Source organism: Mesoplodon mirus, assembly GCF_964341445.2.
Source record: "Mesoplodon mirus genome assembly, chromosome: 13".
Taxonomy (NCBI): Eukaryota; Metazoa; Chordata; class Mammalia; order Artiodactyla; family Ziphiidae; genus Mesoplodon; species Mesoplodon mirus.
The window spans coordinates 26,606,573-26,623,299 of NC_138989.1; the positions used below are offsets into that span (position 1 = coordinate 26,606,573).

General features: G+C 54.2%; 2 protein-coding genes across 3 annotated transcripts in view; one reads left to right on the plus strand and one right to left on the minus strand.

Annotated features, from left to right (window-relative positions):
* The window catches only part of PI4KA (phosphatidylinositol 4-kinase alpha), a 95,092-nt gene extending 93,019 nt beyond the window's left edge, over positions 1-2,073 (minus strand). The window contains exon 1 of one of the 2 annotated variants that reach the window (XR_014295791.1): positions 1,875-2,073. Coding sequence is in view for 1 of the 2 variants with exons in the window: in XM_082641532.1 (XP_082497658.1) it covers positions 1,875-2,021 (147 nt within the window). In the remaining variant the exon portion in view is untranslated. The remainder of the gene's footprint in view (positions 1-1,874) is intronic. The other variant, XM_082641532.1, reaches the window with a different exon arrangement.
* A 200-nt stretch (positions 2,074-2,273) lies between these two features.
* SNAP29 (synaptosome associated protein 29) lies at positions 2,274-15,891 on the plus strand. The gene is made up of 5 exons (XM_082641533.1): positions 2,274-2,655; positions 7,161-7,357; positions 8,521-8,606; positions 10,045-10,143; positions 13,180-15,891. The coding sequence occupies exons 1-5, from the start codon at positions 2,419-2,421 to the stop codon at positions 13,335-13,337; spliced, it is 777 nt and encodes a 258-aa protein (XP_082497659.1). The 5' UTR covers positions 2,274-2,418; the 3' UTR covers positions 13,338-15,891.
* The last annotated feature ends 836 nt before the right edge of the window (positions 15,892-16,727 follow it).

A 16,727-nucleotide genomic window follows, 5' to 3' on the forward strand; every position in this document is an offset into this window, starting at 1 on the left:
ACAGGGCCCAGCTGCTCCGCGGCATGTGGGATCTTCCCAGACCGGGGCACGAACCCGTGTCCCCTGCATCAGCAGGCGGACTCTCAACCACTGCACCACCAGGGAAGCCCGCCTAGTTTTAATTTTTAAAAAAAACAGCAGCCCGGGCTCTGTTAACTCTTTCCTGCTGTGGTTTGTAAATGAGCTGATGAAACTGAATGGTATTAGGGAGCCCAACCTAAAAGCTGCATTAATTAATTGTAAAACATTGTGTAATCTTGACTACCCAAGGATTACCATAAGATACAAAACTATGCTGCAGTTACAGAATGTTCTTGTGACTAGTGAAGAAGACTGAAGAAGGCGAGCTGAGCTGAAGGTGCATTTTTCAGTTACTGCGTGAGGAAGGGTGCCGCCACTGCTAGAGCCGCAGGACCCTCTTCTTCAAGATCATCCAATTCCCTGCACCCTCTTCTCCAAGTCCAGCAAGCAAACTTCTGATACAACTTTTGGTCCTCCTCCTAAGAAGAGAATGTGCTGACTAGCTGGCATGGATTTGATTCCATAAAGCAGCACTGTGGTCCATCACTCAGGCTCATGCAATAACAGTGATCATTCATTAGGCACCCACCTGCCTCCCTTTATTCATGTCATTCTGTCGATCTTCGCAACACTTTTATCAAGTATGGCCCTTGTATTTTTCAGGGGAAAGCAGAGGATCAGACTGGTGAACTGACCTGCCCAGACTCACACGAATGTAAGTGAATGACACAGGATTTAAATTCAGGTGATCTTATGGCTACAACCCATAGTCTTTCCATTCTATTGTACTCCTCCTTTGACTAGAAGTCAGGCTGGCATCAGTCTCCCAAGACCTGCTCACTGTGCAAGTCTGAGAACCTACAAAGCCAAGGAAGAACCAGGTCACTCTGCCAAGGTGCCTGCATCAGCCTTTTAGCTTCACCTCCCTCACCAGAGCCATAAAACCACTCCCAAGCGCTCTTCTGCTGTCAGACAACGTTCTTTCCATCCGCCAGGAAGCTGTGGAGAAGAATAATCCCATCCCTTCGGTGCTCATTCATCATCACGCCCTGGTGGGGGAGGAAAGCTGCCCTTTACTGTCCACCTACTCTGAGCCTAACTCTGGGCCAGGCACTTTCTGCCTGAACTCATTTAATGCTCAAGAACCACTTCATTTCACAGATAAGGACACAGAAGCTCTGAGGGTTGAAGGAACGTCCAAGACGACATACAGTGACGGTGCAGGGACGTTCCGACTCTAAAAGCTGCGTTTTTCCCCACCGTCCCAGGTACTCTTGGGGCTGCCTTTCACCTTTCTCCCAAGATAAGGAATCCCCGCGGCCTGAGTTCTTTTCTTCAAACACCCTCTCTCAGCCGGTCTAACGCCCCCTCTAGTCTCAGAGACAAACAATGCGCAGCAAATGTGCGTCTCAGAAATCGCTTCCAGACACGCTGTTTCACCCGCCCTTCACCACTGAGGGCAAAGCGCGGAAAAGCGCCCCTTCCCCGAGGACGGCATCGCCCCAGAGTCACGAAACACAAGGCAGGACGAGTGGGGAGCCGACCCCAGGCTCGACCCCGGCCCTCGGCTCTGCCCGCGCCCCTCGCCGCCGCCCCCGCCCGGCGGTGTCACCAGGCGGCCCCGTGGCTCAGCCCGCCCGAGCTCACGGCCCCGCCCGCCCGCCCGCCACACGGGCCCCAGACCCCCACCTGCCAGCTCCCCAGCCCTCGGCACCTAGCCGCGCCAGCTCCTCTCTCAAGAGCACCCCGCGCCCCCGGCAGCCGGGGCCCCCTCGGCCTCCCTCAAACCCCCGCCCCGCCTCCCGCGCCCCGGGCCCCTCCTCCTGTCAGCCCGCGCCCAGCCGCCGAGCTACCTTCTCCAGGGATGCCGGTCTCTGCACGGCCAGGGAGCGGGCCAGCGACAGGACTGTGTTGAAGTAGAAACCCCGTGACGCGCCGGCGCTGGAGCCCGAGCCGGAGCCGCCGCAACCGCCTCCCCGGGCCGCGGCCGCCGCCATCATCGCCCCGCGGCACCGCCCGCCGGCTTCCCTCACCGGGATCTCGACTGCCGAAGCTCACGGCGCAGGCGCGGCTCCATCCGGCCTCCCCGCCACGTGACCTCTCTGTTGCCGACGCCAGCGGGGCGTGGCCTCGGGCAGATCCACCGCTCGGGGGGGCCGGGAGCCGTGCGGCCGAGCTCCGGGCGTGGCCCCACCCCCGGTGCGAGGCACGATGGTCGGCTCCGAGGCGGGGCCTCCTCGAGCGGCTGGCGGAAGGAGTTTGCGCGGCGCCGGCTACAGGCGTACGGGAGTTTCTGTAGGTTCTCTGCGCTACGGCCGCTGCTCTTTGGTCAGAGAGCGCCCCTCGCCTCGGCCGCGCCCGGCTCCTCCCGCCTGCCCCAGGCCGAGCGCTGGCGCCATGTCGGCCTATCCCCGAAGCTACAACCCGTTCGACGACGACGCGGAGGACGAGGGCGTCCGGCCGGCGCCGTGGACGGACAACCGCGACCTCGCGGACTGGCCCGGCGCTCCCGCCGACCGACAGCAGGCCCTGCGGCAGGAGGTGCTGCTCCGGGCCGAGGCCACGGCCGCCAGCACCGGCAGGTCCCTGTCCCTAATGTACGAGTCCGAGAGGATCGGGGTCGCCTCCTCCGAGGTGAGTCCGCGGTCGCCGGGCTCCTGGGGGCTCGACCGGTCAGCCAGGACGGGTCTTGTACTTTGGTGACCGGACGGTCGGTAACCATCTGTTAGCTACGTAGAGACGCGCGTTTTCACACCCGAAAGGGGCAGTTTGCCCCTGGCGATCTCCTGAACTTAGTCCACAGGGTTGTTGTTTTTCTACGCCTCTTCAGGGGTCATTTCCACGCTGTCCGGTCCAGGTAAGTAGGGATTCTAGACAGCAGACCCCGGGTTAGGGACGTGGAGGGTCTGTTCCTTTTACACATTTCCTGGACAGAAGCCTGGCCCGTGGCTTCAGCCCTTCCCCCTGGAGTGACCCAGCGAGGACTGTGCCTGCTGGTGTCAAGCGTCCGAGGAGATGGACCTTGGGTTCTTCCCGGCACTGAGCGCTCCTCCGCCTCGCTAGGAGGGGGATGAAGGTCTTGTCTGCCTAGACACTGCTGAGTGCGCCGGAGCCCGAGTCTAGGGCCTTACGTTTCCTTCCCGATCCCGACGAAGATGTCCTAGAGAGACAGGGGCGGTCTGTGACAGTCTGCCGTCCCAGCTCAGCTTCTGCAGTAATTCTTAACGTCCATAGGTGGTTTCAGAGAGTAGGACCTTGGGTAAGAGCTGTTCTTTCTTAGGCACCACAGTGTACTAATGAAACAGTTGTGTTGGGCATTTCTTTAGAAAGTTTTAAAAAATGTAATAACCTGTGATTGCTATATCAGCTAAAAGTAATTCATCTTAAGCATTTGTAGTTGTGGAAGCTAAAGCATCATGTTCTTCCCTGGGTCTCTTCGTAATTCTTTTCTCTGGGAAAGTTCCCTCTGACCTGGTCACTTAGAGTCTTGGACAGTTTTGAGGTCTGTCCCATCATTCTCCCGTTACCACTGCCTTGGGTTATCTCCCTTCCCCACTTCTCCTTATCACCAGATCCCTCAGTGGCCCACCTACCTGTCTTTAGCCTCATTGAGGAAGCTTTGTTTGTGTCTACTGGATTCCTACATTACAGTCTAAATGGAAAATGTTGACTTAAATTTGGGAGGATTGCCTGAGGTCTTAGGGCCCAGGTGGAGGGGTCACTTGATTAAGGGTCCCAGGCCCAAGGAAGCCAACTAAGAACTGTTTAAAAAGCCATCTTTGGGGACTTTCCTGGTGGTCCAGTAGTTAAGACTGTACTTCCAATGCAGGGGACGCAGGTTCGATCGCTGGTCAGGGAACTAAGATCCCACATGCCAAGCAGCACAGCCAAAAAAAAAAAGACATCTTTGGCAACTGAGAACGGGTGAAGTAGGAAATCAGAGTGACAGAAAGTAGAATACTGTGGCAGAGGATACCCTGGAATCTGGCTTCTAAGGCTAAGGTGTAGATAGGAGGAGGAGGAGGGACGTTCCCAAGGAAGAGAAGAGTCACGCAAAGGCACTGGCCCAGCGCCGCAGCTCCTGAGCAGGAAAGCGTCGCCCAGGAAGCCTTCCAGGAAAGGGCCTGGAGGAGGAGCTTAGGACCTGGTACAGTCAGAGGGCAGGTCAGGAGTGCCAAAAACACAGAGGATGACGTTGTTTCATAAGGATTGTGGTGACAAACCCCATGCTGCCCCCAAAGTTCCTTCTTTCCTATAATGGGGACTATGAGAGCAAAGGCAGAGTGGCACCTCAGGCCGTGAGGCTTGGCATGGCCAAGCCAGGTGTTGCTGTGAGAGGTACAGATGATCATGACTGAGCAGGTGACAGGCTCTGTCATCAGTGCGATTACACATGGAATATTTCCAGGATTGAATCAGTTCTCAATTATTGGAGGCCCTGGGAGGCAGGAATGGTCAGCAACCCCATCTCCACCCCACCCCATAATCACCAAATTGTCTTACTGTCTTTGAATCCCTTTCATCACTCTTTCATTCCCATGGGGGATGGGGGGGTTGGTGGTGAGCTCTGTCCCAGCAGACCCAAATCACCACTAAACTAACCTCCTAACTTAGACAGGTGCCCATCACATACCCAGCTGAGAGGTGCCGAAACAGGACACATGTTTTAGACTGTGAGGACTTGACTTTTTTAGGCCCAGCGTGGCAGCAGTGGGAAAGTTACTTAGTCAGGTCACCTCTAGTGAAGGAGAGCTGCCCTTCTCCTGAAAAACCTGTAGGGTTCACCTCTCTGGAAGGCTCTCGCCTCAGGTCCTGACCCCACAGGATAGAGGAGAGGTGGGCCGGCCTGGGGAGCACAGTGCAGAACCATAGAGACTTGTAGGCCACATGGCTTTTCCACTTCTCAGGCATGATTTGTTTCTTCTTTTCTTTCCCTAAGGTATAATTTTTGTGAAGTGATAATCCAGTCACAGGGTTCAAAATTGAGATGATACAGAAGGCTGTGAAGGCTCCTCCCACCTGCTGCCCCCCTACCCCCAGCCACTCACCTTCTGTTCCTGCAGTGTCCCTGTGGAGATATTCTGTGTATAAAAACATTCTTATACTTATCTTTTTCCTTTTTTTTATAATTTTAACTTAAGCAGAAGTGTTCTGTATATGCCACACTGCACGTTGCTTGACAAGGTGGAGGGCATTCCATAGCAACACGTGATGTGCTGCTCTTTTTTTTTTTGGCCGCACCGAGTGGCTTGTGGGATCCTAGTTCCCCAACCAGGGATTGAGCCCAGCCCAGCAGTGGAAGCGCAGAGTCCTAACCACTGGGCGTTTGCCTGTTTGTGTCCCACGTGGACGCAGTCTTCATGTGCCCTTTCACCACCCTGGCCAAGGAGACGTCCTGCCCCCTCTAGCTGCTGAGCACACGCCAGTGATGTTTTGTGGGGCCCAGGGTCTCAGTTCAGGGAGTCCAGCAACAAACCTTGGATGAGGGCCTGAGTGGCCAGCTTGGTTAGCATCAGCAGAAAGGGAGTCGGGCCAGGATGCTCTCAGCAGCCCGGCCAGCACATCCTACACACAGTCTCGTGCGGGGCCCCCTCACCTCATTGAGTCTTTCCAGCACTTGACAGTTGCCAAACCCTGCTGGGCCTTCGGTTCAGAGAGGTGGGCCACAAGGGGACGGACACCTCTCCAGCCTGGGAACGGAGGCCATCGCAGCCCTCTGTTCTGGGTGTCCCTGTGAGTTGGGGTGGTGCCCTCATCCTCTGGGCAGACCCTTCCCCTCTCCAGATGGGGGGCTGTACTGACCAGAGCCTCCCCTCCAAGACAGCCTGGGCTGGTTCTGATGCAGCCAGAGTTCTTAGCACAACCCTATCCTGAAGCAGAAGCTGATAGAGGGAGATGAACAGCTGCTCGGTTAAGTAATTCCCAGTAGATTTTATAAAGTATCAGTGATTGAATTTGACTGTTGAGAAGTTCTAGGATCAAACTTGCTGGCTCCTTAGCTGTGATGAGGCACCTTGTGAGGCCGGGTCTTTACCATCCAGGCAGGTCATACATCCCACACCAGCGCCGTGGCATCTGGCCGTGTCTGCTGCTGCTTCCTAAAATGTCCACCCGTGGCCGCCATGGTGTCTGGGAGACCTTGCTTTGCTGACCAGGAGTTGTGCTGGGGAAGCCCAGGGGCTGTCTGCTCTGCAGCCTTCTGCCTCTGAGAGTGAGAAGTGCTGTTTAGAGGTGTTGTGGGGGTCCCCAGGGGCACCCTCAGGTTTAACGATTCCCTAGAAGGACTCAGAATTAATAGAGCTGTTATACTCACGGTTGTGGTTTGTTACAGCAAAAGGATGCAGCTTAAAATCCTCAAGGGAGACAGGCTGGTGGGCAGAGTCCAGGAGAGCAAGCACAGCTTCCCGTTGTCCCCTCTCTGTGGAGTTGTGTGCGTAGCCTGCACTCCCCCCACTGTGACGTGTGACATCCAGGAGGTACGGCTGCTCGCCTGGCTGACTGGAATCTCCAGCCCCTCCCAAAGGTCACGCTGTGTGGCTCAAGGCCCCCCACCCTGTAAACCACATTGCTGATGCAGACTGTCAGGCTGACCTGAGGACTCAGGGAAGCAAAGTCACTCTTCAGGCTAATACGAGGGCAAGGAGCCAGACAAGGCCTTTCTCGGGAACACACGGCGTGAGCGGCCCCGGGCAGCCTGCATATGCAGCGAGGGGCACCAGCCTTTGCCCTTGGTGGTTCTCTTGCCGCCTAAGACCACTCTACACTGCCACTCCTGCCGAGACGGAGCCCCGTATTCGAGCATGTTCACCGCCAGCTCCTGCGTCCCTGCTGGTGCGTATGTGTGTCATGCTCCCTGGGAAGGGGAGCGACATTGATGGGGGTAAATCTCAAGTTTCTAGATTCAGCGTATCGACTCCAGATCAACCTCTGCCTGCTGGTTGTTCAAAACCAGAGTTTAATCGCAATCAGATCGAGACACTTAGTGCTGGCACCTTCCCCTCCAGAGCTCAGGCGAGACTCAGGTTGGGGTGGGGGCTGTGCCATCCCCAAGTGCTGGCTGAGGATTTACAGAGAGCCTACCTCTGCGGGTGACGGGGAGCTACAGAAGGTGCAATGCCATCACGTCTCATCCTCCCTAGGAGCTCGTGCGCCAGCGAGGGGCCTTGGAGCGCACGGAGAAGATGGTAGACAAGATGGAGCAGGATCTGAAGACCAGCCAGAAGCACATCAACAGCATCAAGAGTGTGTTCGGAGGGCTCGTCAATTACTTCAGATCCAAACCCTCAGAGACCCCACCTGCGCAGAATGGCACCCTCGCCCCCCAGCCCAGCAGCAGGTGAGTGGTGCCCGTCTGGCCAGAGCAAAGCAGCAGAGGGGGGTTTAGTGCGGGTGGCCGAGCCTTTCAGGACACTTTTCATGCCTTAAAGGGACCAAAGGACCCTGAAAGTTACTCACTGGGAGGGATTTGTCTTCAGACATTTTGAAACAAGAAGCGTTCTCCACTGCTCTTGATTGTGTGGATGTGACCGCTGTTCAGTCTGCAAACTCTGCGTGAATTGGGTCTCTGTAAATTACTGCTCCTGGTAATTTGAAAGAGAGAATGTTCACTCTAATCAGTATAGATGTGACTCACTTCACAGAATTTTTGCTTTAAAAAGTCTTCGTGTCCAACTTCCCCATATCTAATTCAAGTTGCCCATTGATTATCATTTTAAAATCAGAGATTATTTTCCTCAAAATTTTTGGCTAGAGGTATAATAAAATCATACTGCAATTTTGGCTGGCATATAAATGTCGTGTGTTCAAATGTAAAATAATTCAGTTTTTGCTAAAACATGATGGTTGGGCTTCCCTGGTGGTGCAGTGGTTGAGAGTCCGCCTGCCATGTGGGGGACACGGGTTCGAGCCCTGGTCTGGGAAGATCCCACATGCCGCGGAGCAGCTAAGTCCGTGCGCCACAACTACTGAGCCTGCGCTCTGGAGCCTGTGAGCCACAGCTGCTGAGCCCTTGAGCCACAACGACTGGAGCCCCTGTGCCACAACCACTGAGGCCTGTGCACCTAGAGCCTGTGCTCCGCAGGAGGGGTGGCCCCTGCTCGCCACAACTAGGGAAGGCCCGTGCGCAGCAGCGGAGACCCAACGCAGCCAAAAATAATAAATAAATAAAATAAATAAAATTATAAAAAAATAAAAAATAAAAAAAAATAAATAAAACATGATGGTTGCTCGTATGTCAGATCATTGTATCTGTCTTTTATTATAAAGACAATATCACCATATTACAGAAAATCTACACCTTATCTACCATAACACAAAGAATGTAGGTTGCTCCCCTTATTCAGTGTTTTCATAATTGCAGTTAGAATATTCATTTGGCTTTGTATCTTGGTCAGAAGAGGCATTTGATTTTCTCACGTGGGCACTGTTAGAAAAGACTGCACTGTCACAGGTGGGTTTCCTTTCTAAAAGTTTTCTTTTTCTCGTAACTTTTATCCAAAGGTTGAAAGAAGCCATAAGTACAAGCAAAGACCAGGAGGCACAGTACCAGGCCAGCCACCCAAACCTCAGGAAGCTCAATGACTCAGGTCAGTGCTCCCGCCCACACCCGGGTTCTGCGGGGACACCTTGCACTGGGTAGGGGCGTCGGGGGCCCCAGTGCCTCTCTCAAGGAGCTGGGGGTGTGCGTTATGGCGGGTTCAGCCCTGCTCCCCTGTGGAGGGAGGAATAAGGAAGTGGGAGCCCGGCCTGTATAGCTCTGAGATCTTCAGGCGGGGAAACACCTATGCTGAGTAGGATATGACCCCCCGGACATCCACGGCCTAATCCCCAGGCCCCAGGAATATGTCAGGTCACGTGGCAAAAGGGGAATCGTGGTCGCAGAGGGAAGTACAGTTGCTGATCGGCTGACTTGAAGTGGGGAGATTATCCTGGGTTTTCTGGTTGGACCCAGTGAAATCGCAAAGGTCCTTTGCAAGTGGGGAGGAGGCAGAGGAGAGAGTGATGGAGTGAGAGGTTTGAAGGTGCCTGGCAGCTGGCTCTCAGGTGGAGGAGGGGCCGCTGCTAAGGATTGACCTCCAGGGGCTGGAAGGGGCCGGGAATCAGATTCTCCCTAAGTGCCTCTAGGGGAGCCAACCCCACTGACACCTGGGTCTGAGGCCAGGGAGACCCAGGTTAGACGTCTGACCTCCAGAACCGAAGGATGGTTTGTGGTATTTTGTTGCAGCGACAGAAGGAGGCTAATGTAGCCCCCGAGCCCCAGTGGGCGCAGAAGTGGCTGTGTGGACAAGGAGCGTGAGATAGGAGGTGTTTTGTGTCAGATCGTCCCGTTAATATCAAATGATGGGCCCAGAAACATCCCTCATCTGGAAAGGAATCAAGGCCTCCTGGGGGCTCTGTCAACCCCTAGAGAGCCAGGCACATTGGAAGTAAACAGATGCTTCCTGTGCCGCCTGCGGGCACAGCCAAGGGGAGGCCTGGCGGAGGAGGGCCCGGAGGTTCATCTGGGAAGGCAAAAGCCGCGGAGGAAGTGGGAGAAGACTGTGTGCTGAGGGGCTTCCGTAGGCCATGCTGAAGGAGAGACCCCAAGTCTAGAAAGAGATGGTCCCCAGAAGACATAACCTGGGCGACAGGGCTTTTCTGTGTGCATTTGGAAACTGAGGTTCAGAGAAGATTTCTGGGGGCAAATGTGCATCATTTAACGTTTCTTTTTCCGGAGCCTGTGTGGGTTTGCGTGGTGGCTGCTCCAACTGTCATACCATTACGTGCATGAATCTCTTTCCTGAGCTCGAGGGTCCGTGTCTGACCAGGTGACCCATAGGCTGGGGTTCTTTGATCTCCAAGGGGCTGCCCTCAGGAAGCGCCTCCTTCCCGCCCCTTCCCCATCCCCCCGCCTGCCTCTCTCGGTGGCCTCAGAACCAACAGCCTTAGTCCTTCCACCCGTTTTCCAGATTAAGATGAGTTTTGTGAAGCGGCATTTCAAGTGTGTCAGTTAACCGTCCTCCCGGTGTTTCTTTGTCAACTCAGACTCCATCCCTGGAGGGGCCGATTCTGCCATGAGCTCCGAGGCTTACCCAAGGAACCCGCACCTGCGCACCTGTCACCAGAGGATCGACAGCAACCTCGGTAAGACCAGAGCACTGCCACCAGCACCACGGCTTGTGTGCACCGGGGCCCCCCATTGTCCACCCCTGCACACACACACACACACGCACGCGCGTGTGCAACATCCCAGCCCCTCACCCTCTCTGGGGTCTGCCCGCTTGTCTCCATCCCCACCTCTTTTTTTTTTTTTTTTTTTTTTTTTTTTTTTTTTTTTTTTGCGGTATGCGGGCCTCTCACTGTTGTGGCCTCCCCCGTTGCGGAGCACAGGCTCCGGACGCGCAGGCCCAGCGGCCATGGCTCACGGGCCCAGCCGCTCCGCGGCATATGGGATCCTCCCAGACCGGGGCACGAACCCGTATCCCCTGCATCGGCAGGCGGACTCTCAACCACTGCGCCACCAGGGAGGCCCCTTTTTTTTTTTTTTTTTTTTTTTTTTTTTGCCCACCTCTTGTCTGGGAGGTGACAGCGACAGGGTCAGGGTCTGGGGACTACCCCGTGCAGCCTGGGCTCTGCCCACCCCCCTCACCATGCGGCCATGCCACCCTGCTTCCTCCGTGTGCCCTGGGCTCAGGGAGGGTCGGGTGAGCAAAACTGGAAGGCTCGCGGGAGGCGGCCCAGCAGGTCAGGCATACATAGGGCCAGCAGCACCTTGGCCACGTGACCAGGCGCCCTGCTTCCTGGGCCTCGGGCCCCAGGGTGCCCTGTTGTAACCACATACCTGCTGGCTTCTCTGGTGTCTCCCTAACCAGTCTCCAGAAACACAGGAGAAGTTCAGTTTTGTCCCTACTTTACACCCAGGGCCCAGAAGGCAAGAATGGAGAGAGGAGGGGGTTATTTGCAGTCGGGTGGAGAAGCTGGCCCCTCAGCAGCCCCCTCTGACCTTTGCTCCCTGCGTGTGAACCTCCCCCATGGCCACCCAGGTCACTTGTCAACCCTCCTCTCCCTTAGGGGATGGCAAAGAGGGTGAGACAGAAAGGAATGCTTCCCCTGCTCTCTCCTCCCAGGGGACACGGGCCCCCAACTCTCCCAGGGCAGTGCCCACTCCAGCAGCCTGGGCCACTGGTACAGACAGCACGTGAGGCAGACCCACATCCTTTGTTTAACCTTCATTTAACCTTTGTTTCTCAGCACATAGACACATTGTAGAAAACTGTGAAGTTAGGCAAGTGCCCTAAGGAAACCAACACCCAAATTCCACCGTCCAGCAGTGACAGCTGCTTTGGTGTCATTCCTTCTGTTTCTCCACCCTGAACCCCAACTGCTCTCTGCCCTCGGAGCCCAGGGGTACCCCGGAGGTCACTGCTTGCTTGTCCTCTGGACTCGGCCCTGGAGCCGAAGGCATCAGGCAGAGGGTGCATCTGCCAGGCCTGGCTCCAGAGAAACACAGGGACTGGCGGGCCCCCCATCCTTCCCACCAAAGGTTTCCCCACCAAGAAAGGCTGGCACTGGTGCCTGCTGGGGGGAAGACCTATGCAGGGGGCGAGATTCAGGAATGCAGGGAGTGCAGCAGGAAGAAGACCAAGGACAGCCCACCCCAGAGGCTGAGAGTATGCATTCGGACAGCAGGGTGAGCGGGACACAGAGCAGGCCCGTCCACGGGCCCTGCTGATGGGGCCACACCACTGCCCCGGGCAGGTCCCTCTGCCTCCTGGATGCCCGGCCCTGCTGGCGGTCCCTTGCCAGGTGGCCCTCCCTGATCCAGCTTCTCACCCCAATGCAGCTCCTTGCGGGTCCCAAGCCGTCCCAGCTGCCTGCAGCTCCTTGAGACCTGGGCAGCCTTACAACTGTCGGTGTCCATGGGACACGGGCACAGGCTTTCTTTTCTTTTCTTTTTGTTGTTTTTGTTGCGTTGGGTCTTTGTTGCTGCACGCCGGCTTTCTCTAGTTGCGGCAAGCGGGGGCTACTCTTTGTTGCGGTGCACAGGCTTCTCATTGCGGTGGTTCCTCTTGTTGTGGAGCACGGGCTCTAGGCATGCAGGCTTCAGTAGTTGTGGCACGCGGGCTTAGTAGTTGTGGCACATGGGCTTAGTTGCTGTGTGGCATGTGAGATCTTCCTGGACCAGGAATTGAACCCATGTCCCCTGCATTGGCAGGTGGATTCTTAACCACTGCGCCACTAGGGAAGTCCCAGGAAGACCACTTCTAAAAAATCAGATTCTGCTTAGATTTATGGTGCCATTGCCAACTATTTGTGTATTTTGACCTTTTTCACTTAACGTTTATCTTTAACTTAGTGAAAAGGCTTGCAAAGCACCACCTCTTCTGTTTTCCCCCAGCTCTTAACTAGTAAAAGGGCAGAAAGCAGCTCTGGGTGTGACCCCATCCCCACACCCTGTGCACATGCACACACACATTCAGGGCACACACGTGCACACACACACACACACAGGGAAGGGGCTTTATATTCATCTGGACAGAGTCAGTCACATCACGACTCCCCTCTGCAGTCTGCACAGCCCCATCAGGGGACCCCGGGCCCCTCGGCTGGTCTCCTCCCCACTCATGGTCAGTTCTTTCTTTGTCACTGTGCTAAGGAAGCCCTTCACATACTCGAGGCTGACCATGTCCTTATAGACTTTATTCCTCTTAAAAATGAATTGGGATTGATTTTTACAACTTTTTGTAAAAGAAGGGAAATACTTATTACAAAGACTGGAAAAGCCTGAGGTGTATCTCAGATGTGTTTCCAAATGGGGATCTTCTTCTTTGCCACTCTGGACCTGTGCTTGACCCAGCTTTAGGGAGCTGGGGATGTAAGGTTCAAAGACAGCTGAAAGATATGTGGCTCTATATGAATTTCTAAAATAAACACCGTGTGCTAACAGTGGGTGTCCTGGTGGGCGGCAGGGAGGAGTGGCTTTCCCGTTAAGCGCTACTGCTTTCTCTTCACTTGCACATGTTTTGGAGCATGTAACCAACGCCCTGGCATCTGGCCTGTCTTCCAGGGAGGAGGGGTCAGTGACTGCAGTGCTGCTGAGCCCATGGGGGGAGCATCTGGGGATGCAGGTCCCGATGCTATGACTTGGCTCAGGCCCGTGTGTGCTCTCCTGTCCCGCAGATGAGCTGTCCGTGGGCCTGGGCCGGCTGAAGGACATCGCCCTGGGGATGCAGACGGAGATTGAGGAGCAGGACGACATTCTTGACCGCCTCACAACCAAAGTGGACAAGTTAGACGTCAACATCAAGAGCACAGAGAGGAAAGTTCGGCAGCTTTGAAGATGGAGGTGGATTTCCACTCCATCGCGATGAAAAGATTTGAAAGGTCTTCTTTTAAACGCCCAAGAAATTTCAGTTATTACTTTAGAATGTGATTTCACATGTGTTTGCAAATGTTGTAACAGAGTGGGTCTCAAAAGAGGTTTTATTGTAGAGAAAGCGTGTGCCCCACTTCTCTGAGGGCCCTGACTGGAGGTGTGCGGGCAGAGTGGTGGTCATGCCGGCCTCTGCTTCCGTCTGCTGTGCTTCTCGTCCCCAGGCCTCCGCGAGGTAGAGCGCTGAGGGCCATGTGACCCGTGTTTGTGGGCATCCTTCTCCCCTCCACCCCCACGAGCACATTGTGATGCTCTGAGCCCCTTGGCAGGCATTTGATTTTAGTAGGAGGGGGTTCAGACCAGCCCTGCTCACTGTGACTCCTGGAAGCACATAGGGAGCTGGGTGAGCCCCGCTGCCCCTGCGTGGGGTCAGGAACACGTTCTGCCCTGGCTGGAGGCTCCCTGGCCAGCTGGCTGAGGCCTGCAGAGCGTGAGAGAGGAGCATCACACAGACGTGCTCCACCAAGCTCTCTGCCCTCAGGTTACCTGGACCAGGCCCCCCATCCAAACATGTTTACTTGGTGCCTGGGGTCCTCTGGCCCATCCAGCATTCCCACCCACTCTTCTGCGCTGCTGGCAACATGCCTTGACCCATCACTTGATTCTCTGGCCCCAGTTTTAGGACTGGAGCTCCACTAATGACGCTGTCTGTGCACAGAAGGATATGGCTTTAAAAAAAGCCCAGATGTTATCATTCTACCTGGCCTAGCTTGTTCTCTCTTTATTTTACAAAAAAAGAGAATCATTTAAAAGTACTAATTAAAATTGATTTCTGTACTTAAAGGAATTTCTTTACGTTGGTACCTCCAACAAAATAAGTGAAGCCACGAGGTCCTGGTCTTTTTAAAAGCAAATAAATTAAAATATTTTGAAGATGGTGAAAGGGACTGATTTTAATAAGACAGATTAGGTTGGAAACCTTAAAATCACAGTGCCTTTCACCCTGAAACCTGGCCCCAGCACAGTGACCTTCACCACTTTGGTTCAGTAGAATATAAACAAAGTCCCTTAAAGCAAAGGAACGTCTTTAAGGGGCAGCAGCAATGCAGCAGCGTTTATGTAGCAATTCAAATATAAAAGTTCCATCCCATAATGCCTGACTTTCCTAAAATCACTGACAGCCTCCGTGGGCAGACACATCTTTCTGTCATGTTCTAGCCGCCCTGCGAGTCTGACCCACATCACTGGGAATGTCACAGGGCATGCGGATGCCGTGGAAGGTATTCAGACCCACATCTGCTTATCACGAGCCCATCATGGTTGTTCTCCTGGTAACTGGAAAAAGGAAGAATTTTACATGTCCACCTGGCCCACACTGAACGAGTTCACAGGGCCTCCAGCAAAAAGGCTGCTCCAAAGCGTGACACCAGGATGCAGGGCAGCCTGGGGGTGCCTGTCTACCCAGCATCGTTCCCAGGTTTTCCTCCCTGATGCCTTCCTCAACGGGTGTCATAACTGTTCCTGCTCCTTGCCCTCAGGCACAGACATGTGGAGATTAGTCAGCACACCTAGACCTGAGCCTCTCCATTCAAATAAATACAGACAAAGGCCACTGCCAAACACTGCAGCCCTCCTCTCACATAATGGGGTTAGTGATTTAACCAATTTGAAGCAAAGTAGCACCTTATTTTGTGTCTTTTGTTGGATTGATGAAGCCGATCACCACCACCCCCTTTTTTACCCCAAACTGTGGAGGGAGGGTTGCCCTCACTCTTCTAGAAACGCTTTCCTCGCACATGTCTCCCCGTATATTTGGTTCTGTTCTTGTTCACATTCCTCATTCTAAGGCCTGGGCCAAGGGCCTGTCTCATCCTTGTGCTGGGCAGCATCTCTGCCGGGTCCCCACCTGTTCCCGCACCCACTGAGGGCCAGTGGCTGCTGCCTCACACAGCAGAGCCACTCACACTCTCAGAGAACAAAGCAGGACCAGAGGAGCCTCCAGGACCTGCGTGTGGTGACTGTGAGCAGAGGAAAACTCTGCCCTCTGGACACACGTGTCAGGGAGACACGGGGGTGCCCGGCCGGGGTTGTCCTTCTTGCCGCATGGGGTCCAGAAGACAGATCTGGAATTCCACGGTCGACCTGGAAACAAACTGTGCCTTCCAAAGAGTGGCTTTTCTAACTCAAGGTTGGTTACATGTTAAGTGTGCTCCTAACTTAACAATAAGCGCGTTCTCCTTCGGAGGAACTTTCTAACATAGTGATCTGTAGTTAACAGTGGCAGGTTGCCTCGTGGATGTCTTTTTTGCGTTGTATAGGAAAGGAGATCTGAATTTACCTCAGGTGGCAAGAATGGAAGTACATAAGTGCATTTTAATTTCTCTTTAACTTCTTTTTGTGAATATGTGATTTTAAGAGTACACCACACCAATTTAGTAAAAATCTTACACTTTGCCTACATAGGGCTTTTCTGCAGAATTTTTAAAGTCACCAATGTCGTTAAGCATCTTCAGCTCTGATGGGTGAAATGTGTACAAAACGATGAGCTAGTCGTTAAAAGTGCACACGGGAGGAGGGGCTTCTGCTCAGAGTGTGTGTCAGAGCAGCTCTTGTACTTCATGCCTTCAACTCAGCAAATGACCATATTCCTTAAAATAAAATGTGAAGTTGTTTTTTAATCAAACTTTGCCTCCTGTGAGGTCCTTTTCAAAGAGCTGGTGGCGGTGTGGGGGAACCCTCCTTGTTGAGCCCTCAGGTGTTTGGTCCTGGCTGCCACGTCTCGTGCTTCTTGAAAGCCTGTCAACCTATCTGTCCTGCCTCCCGGTGCCTCTGCAACGCTGTCTAGCTCAGGGCTTGGCACACCCTCAAGGGCCAGAGATTGGATGTTTTAGGCTCACAGGCCAAACAGTATCTTCACATTGTCTTCCCTGTGTCCATCCCTAATGACCTCACTTTAAGTTAATTACCTCTGTAAAGACCCTGTCTCCAAATGTCACGTTCTGAGGTTCTGGGGGTTTGGGGCTTCAACATATTAATGTGGAGGGGGGTGGCAGGGACCTGACATCTGACAGCCTTTATCTTCTTGGTGGGAACAAAGAGGACAGTAGAGGTGGATCATCAGGGAAGGGCTGTCAAAGGCCCAACTGAGATGTGGACTCAGAAGGACCCTAGTAATTAACACCTTTTATAGACTTTTTTAAATAGTGGGGTTTCCAGCCCTGGAGTCACCAGGTGCTTTTGTGGCTGGAGTTCAAGAGTAGGCCTCCTGCCTGGGGCAGCCAGCAGAGCCGATGAAGGCGAGTGAGAAGCCAGAGCTCTGGCCTGAGGCCTCGGGAGAGGGTCTGGCTCCTTGATC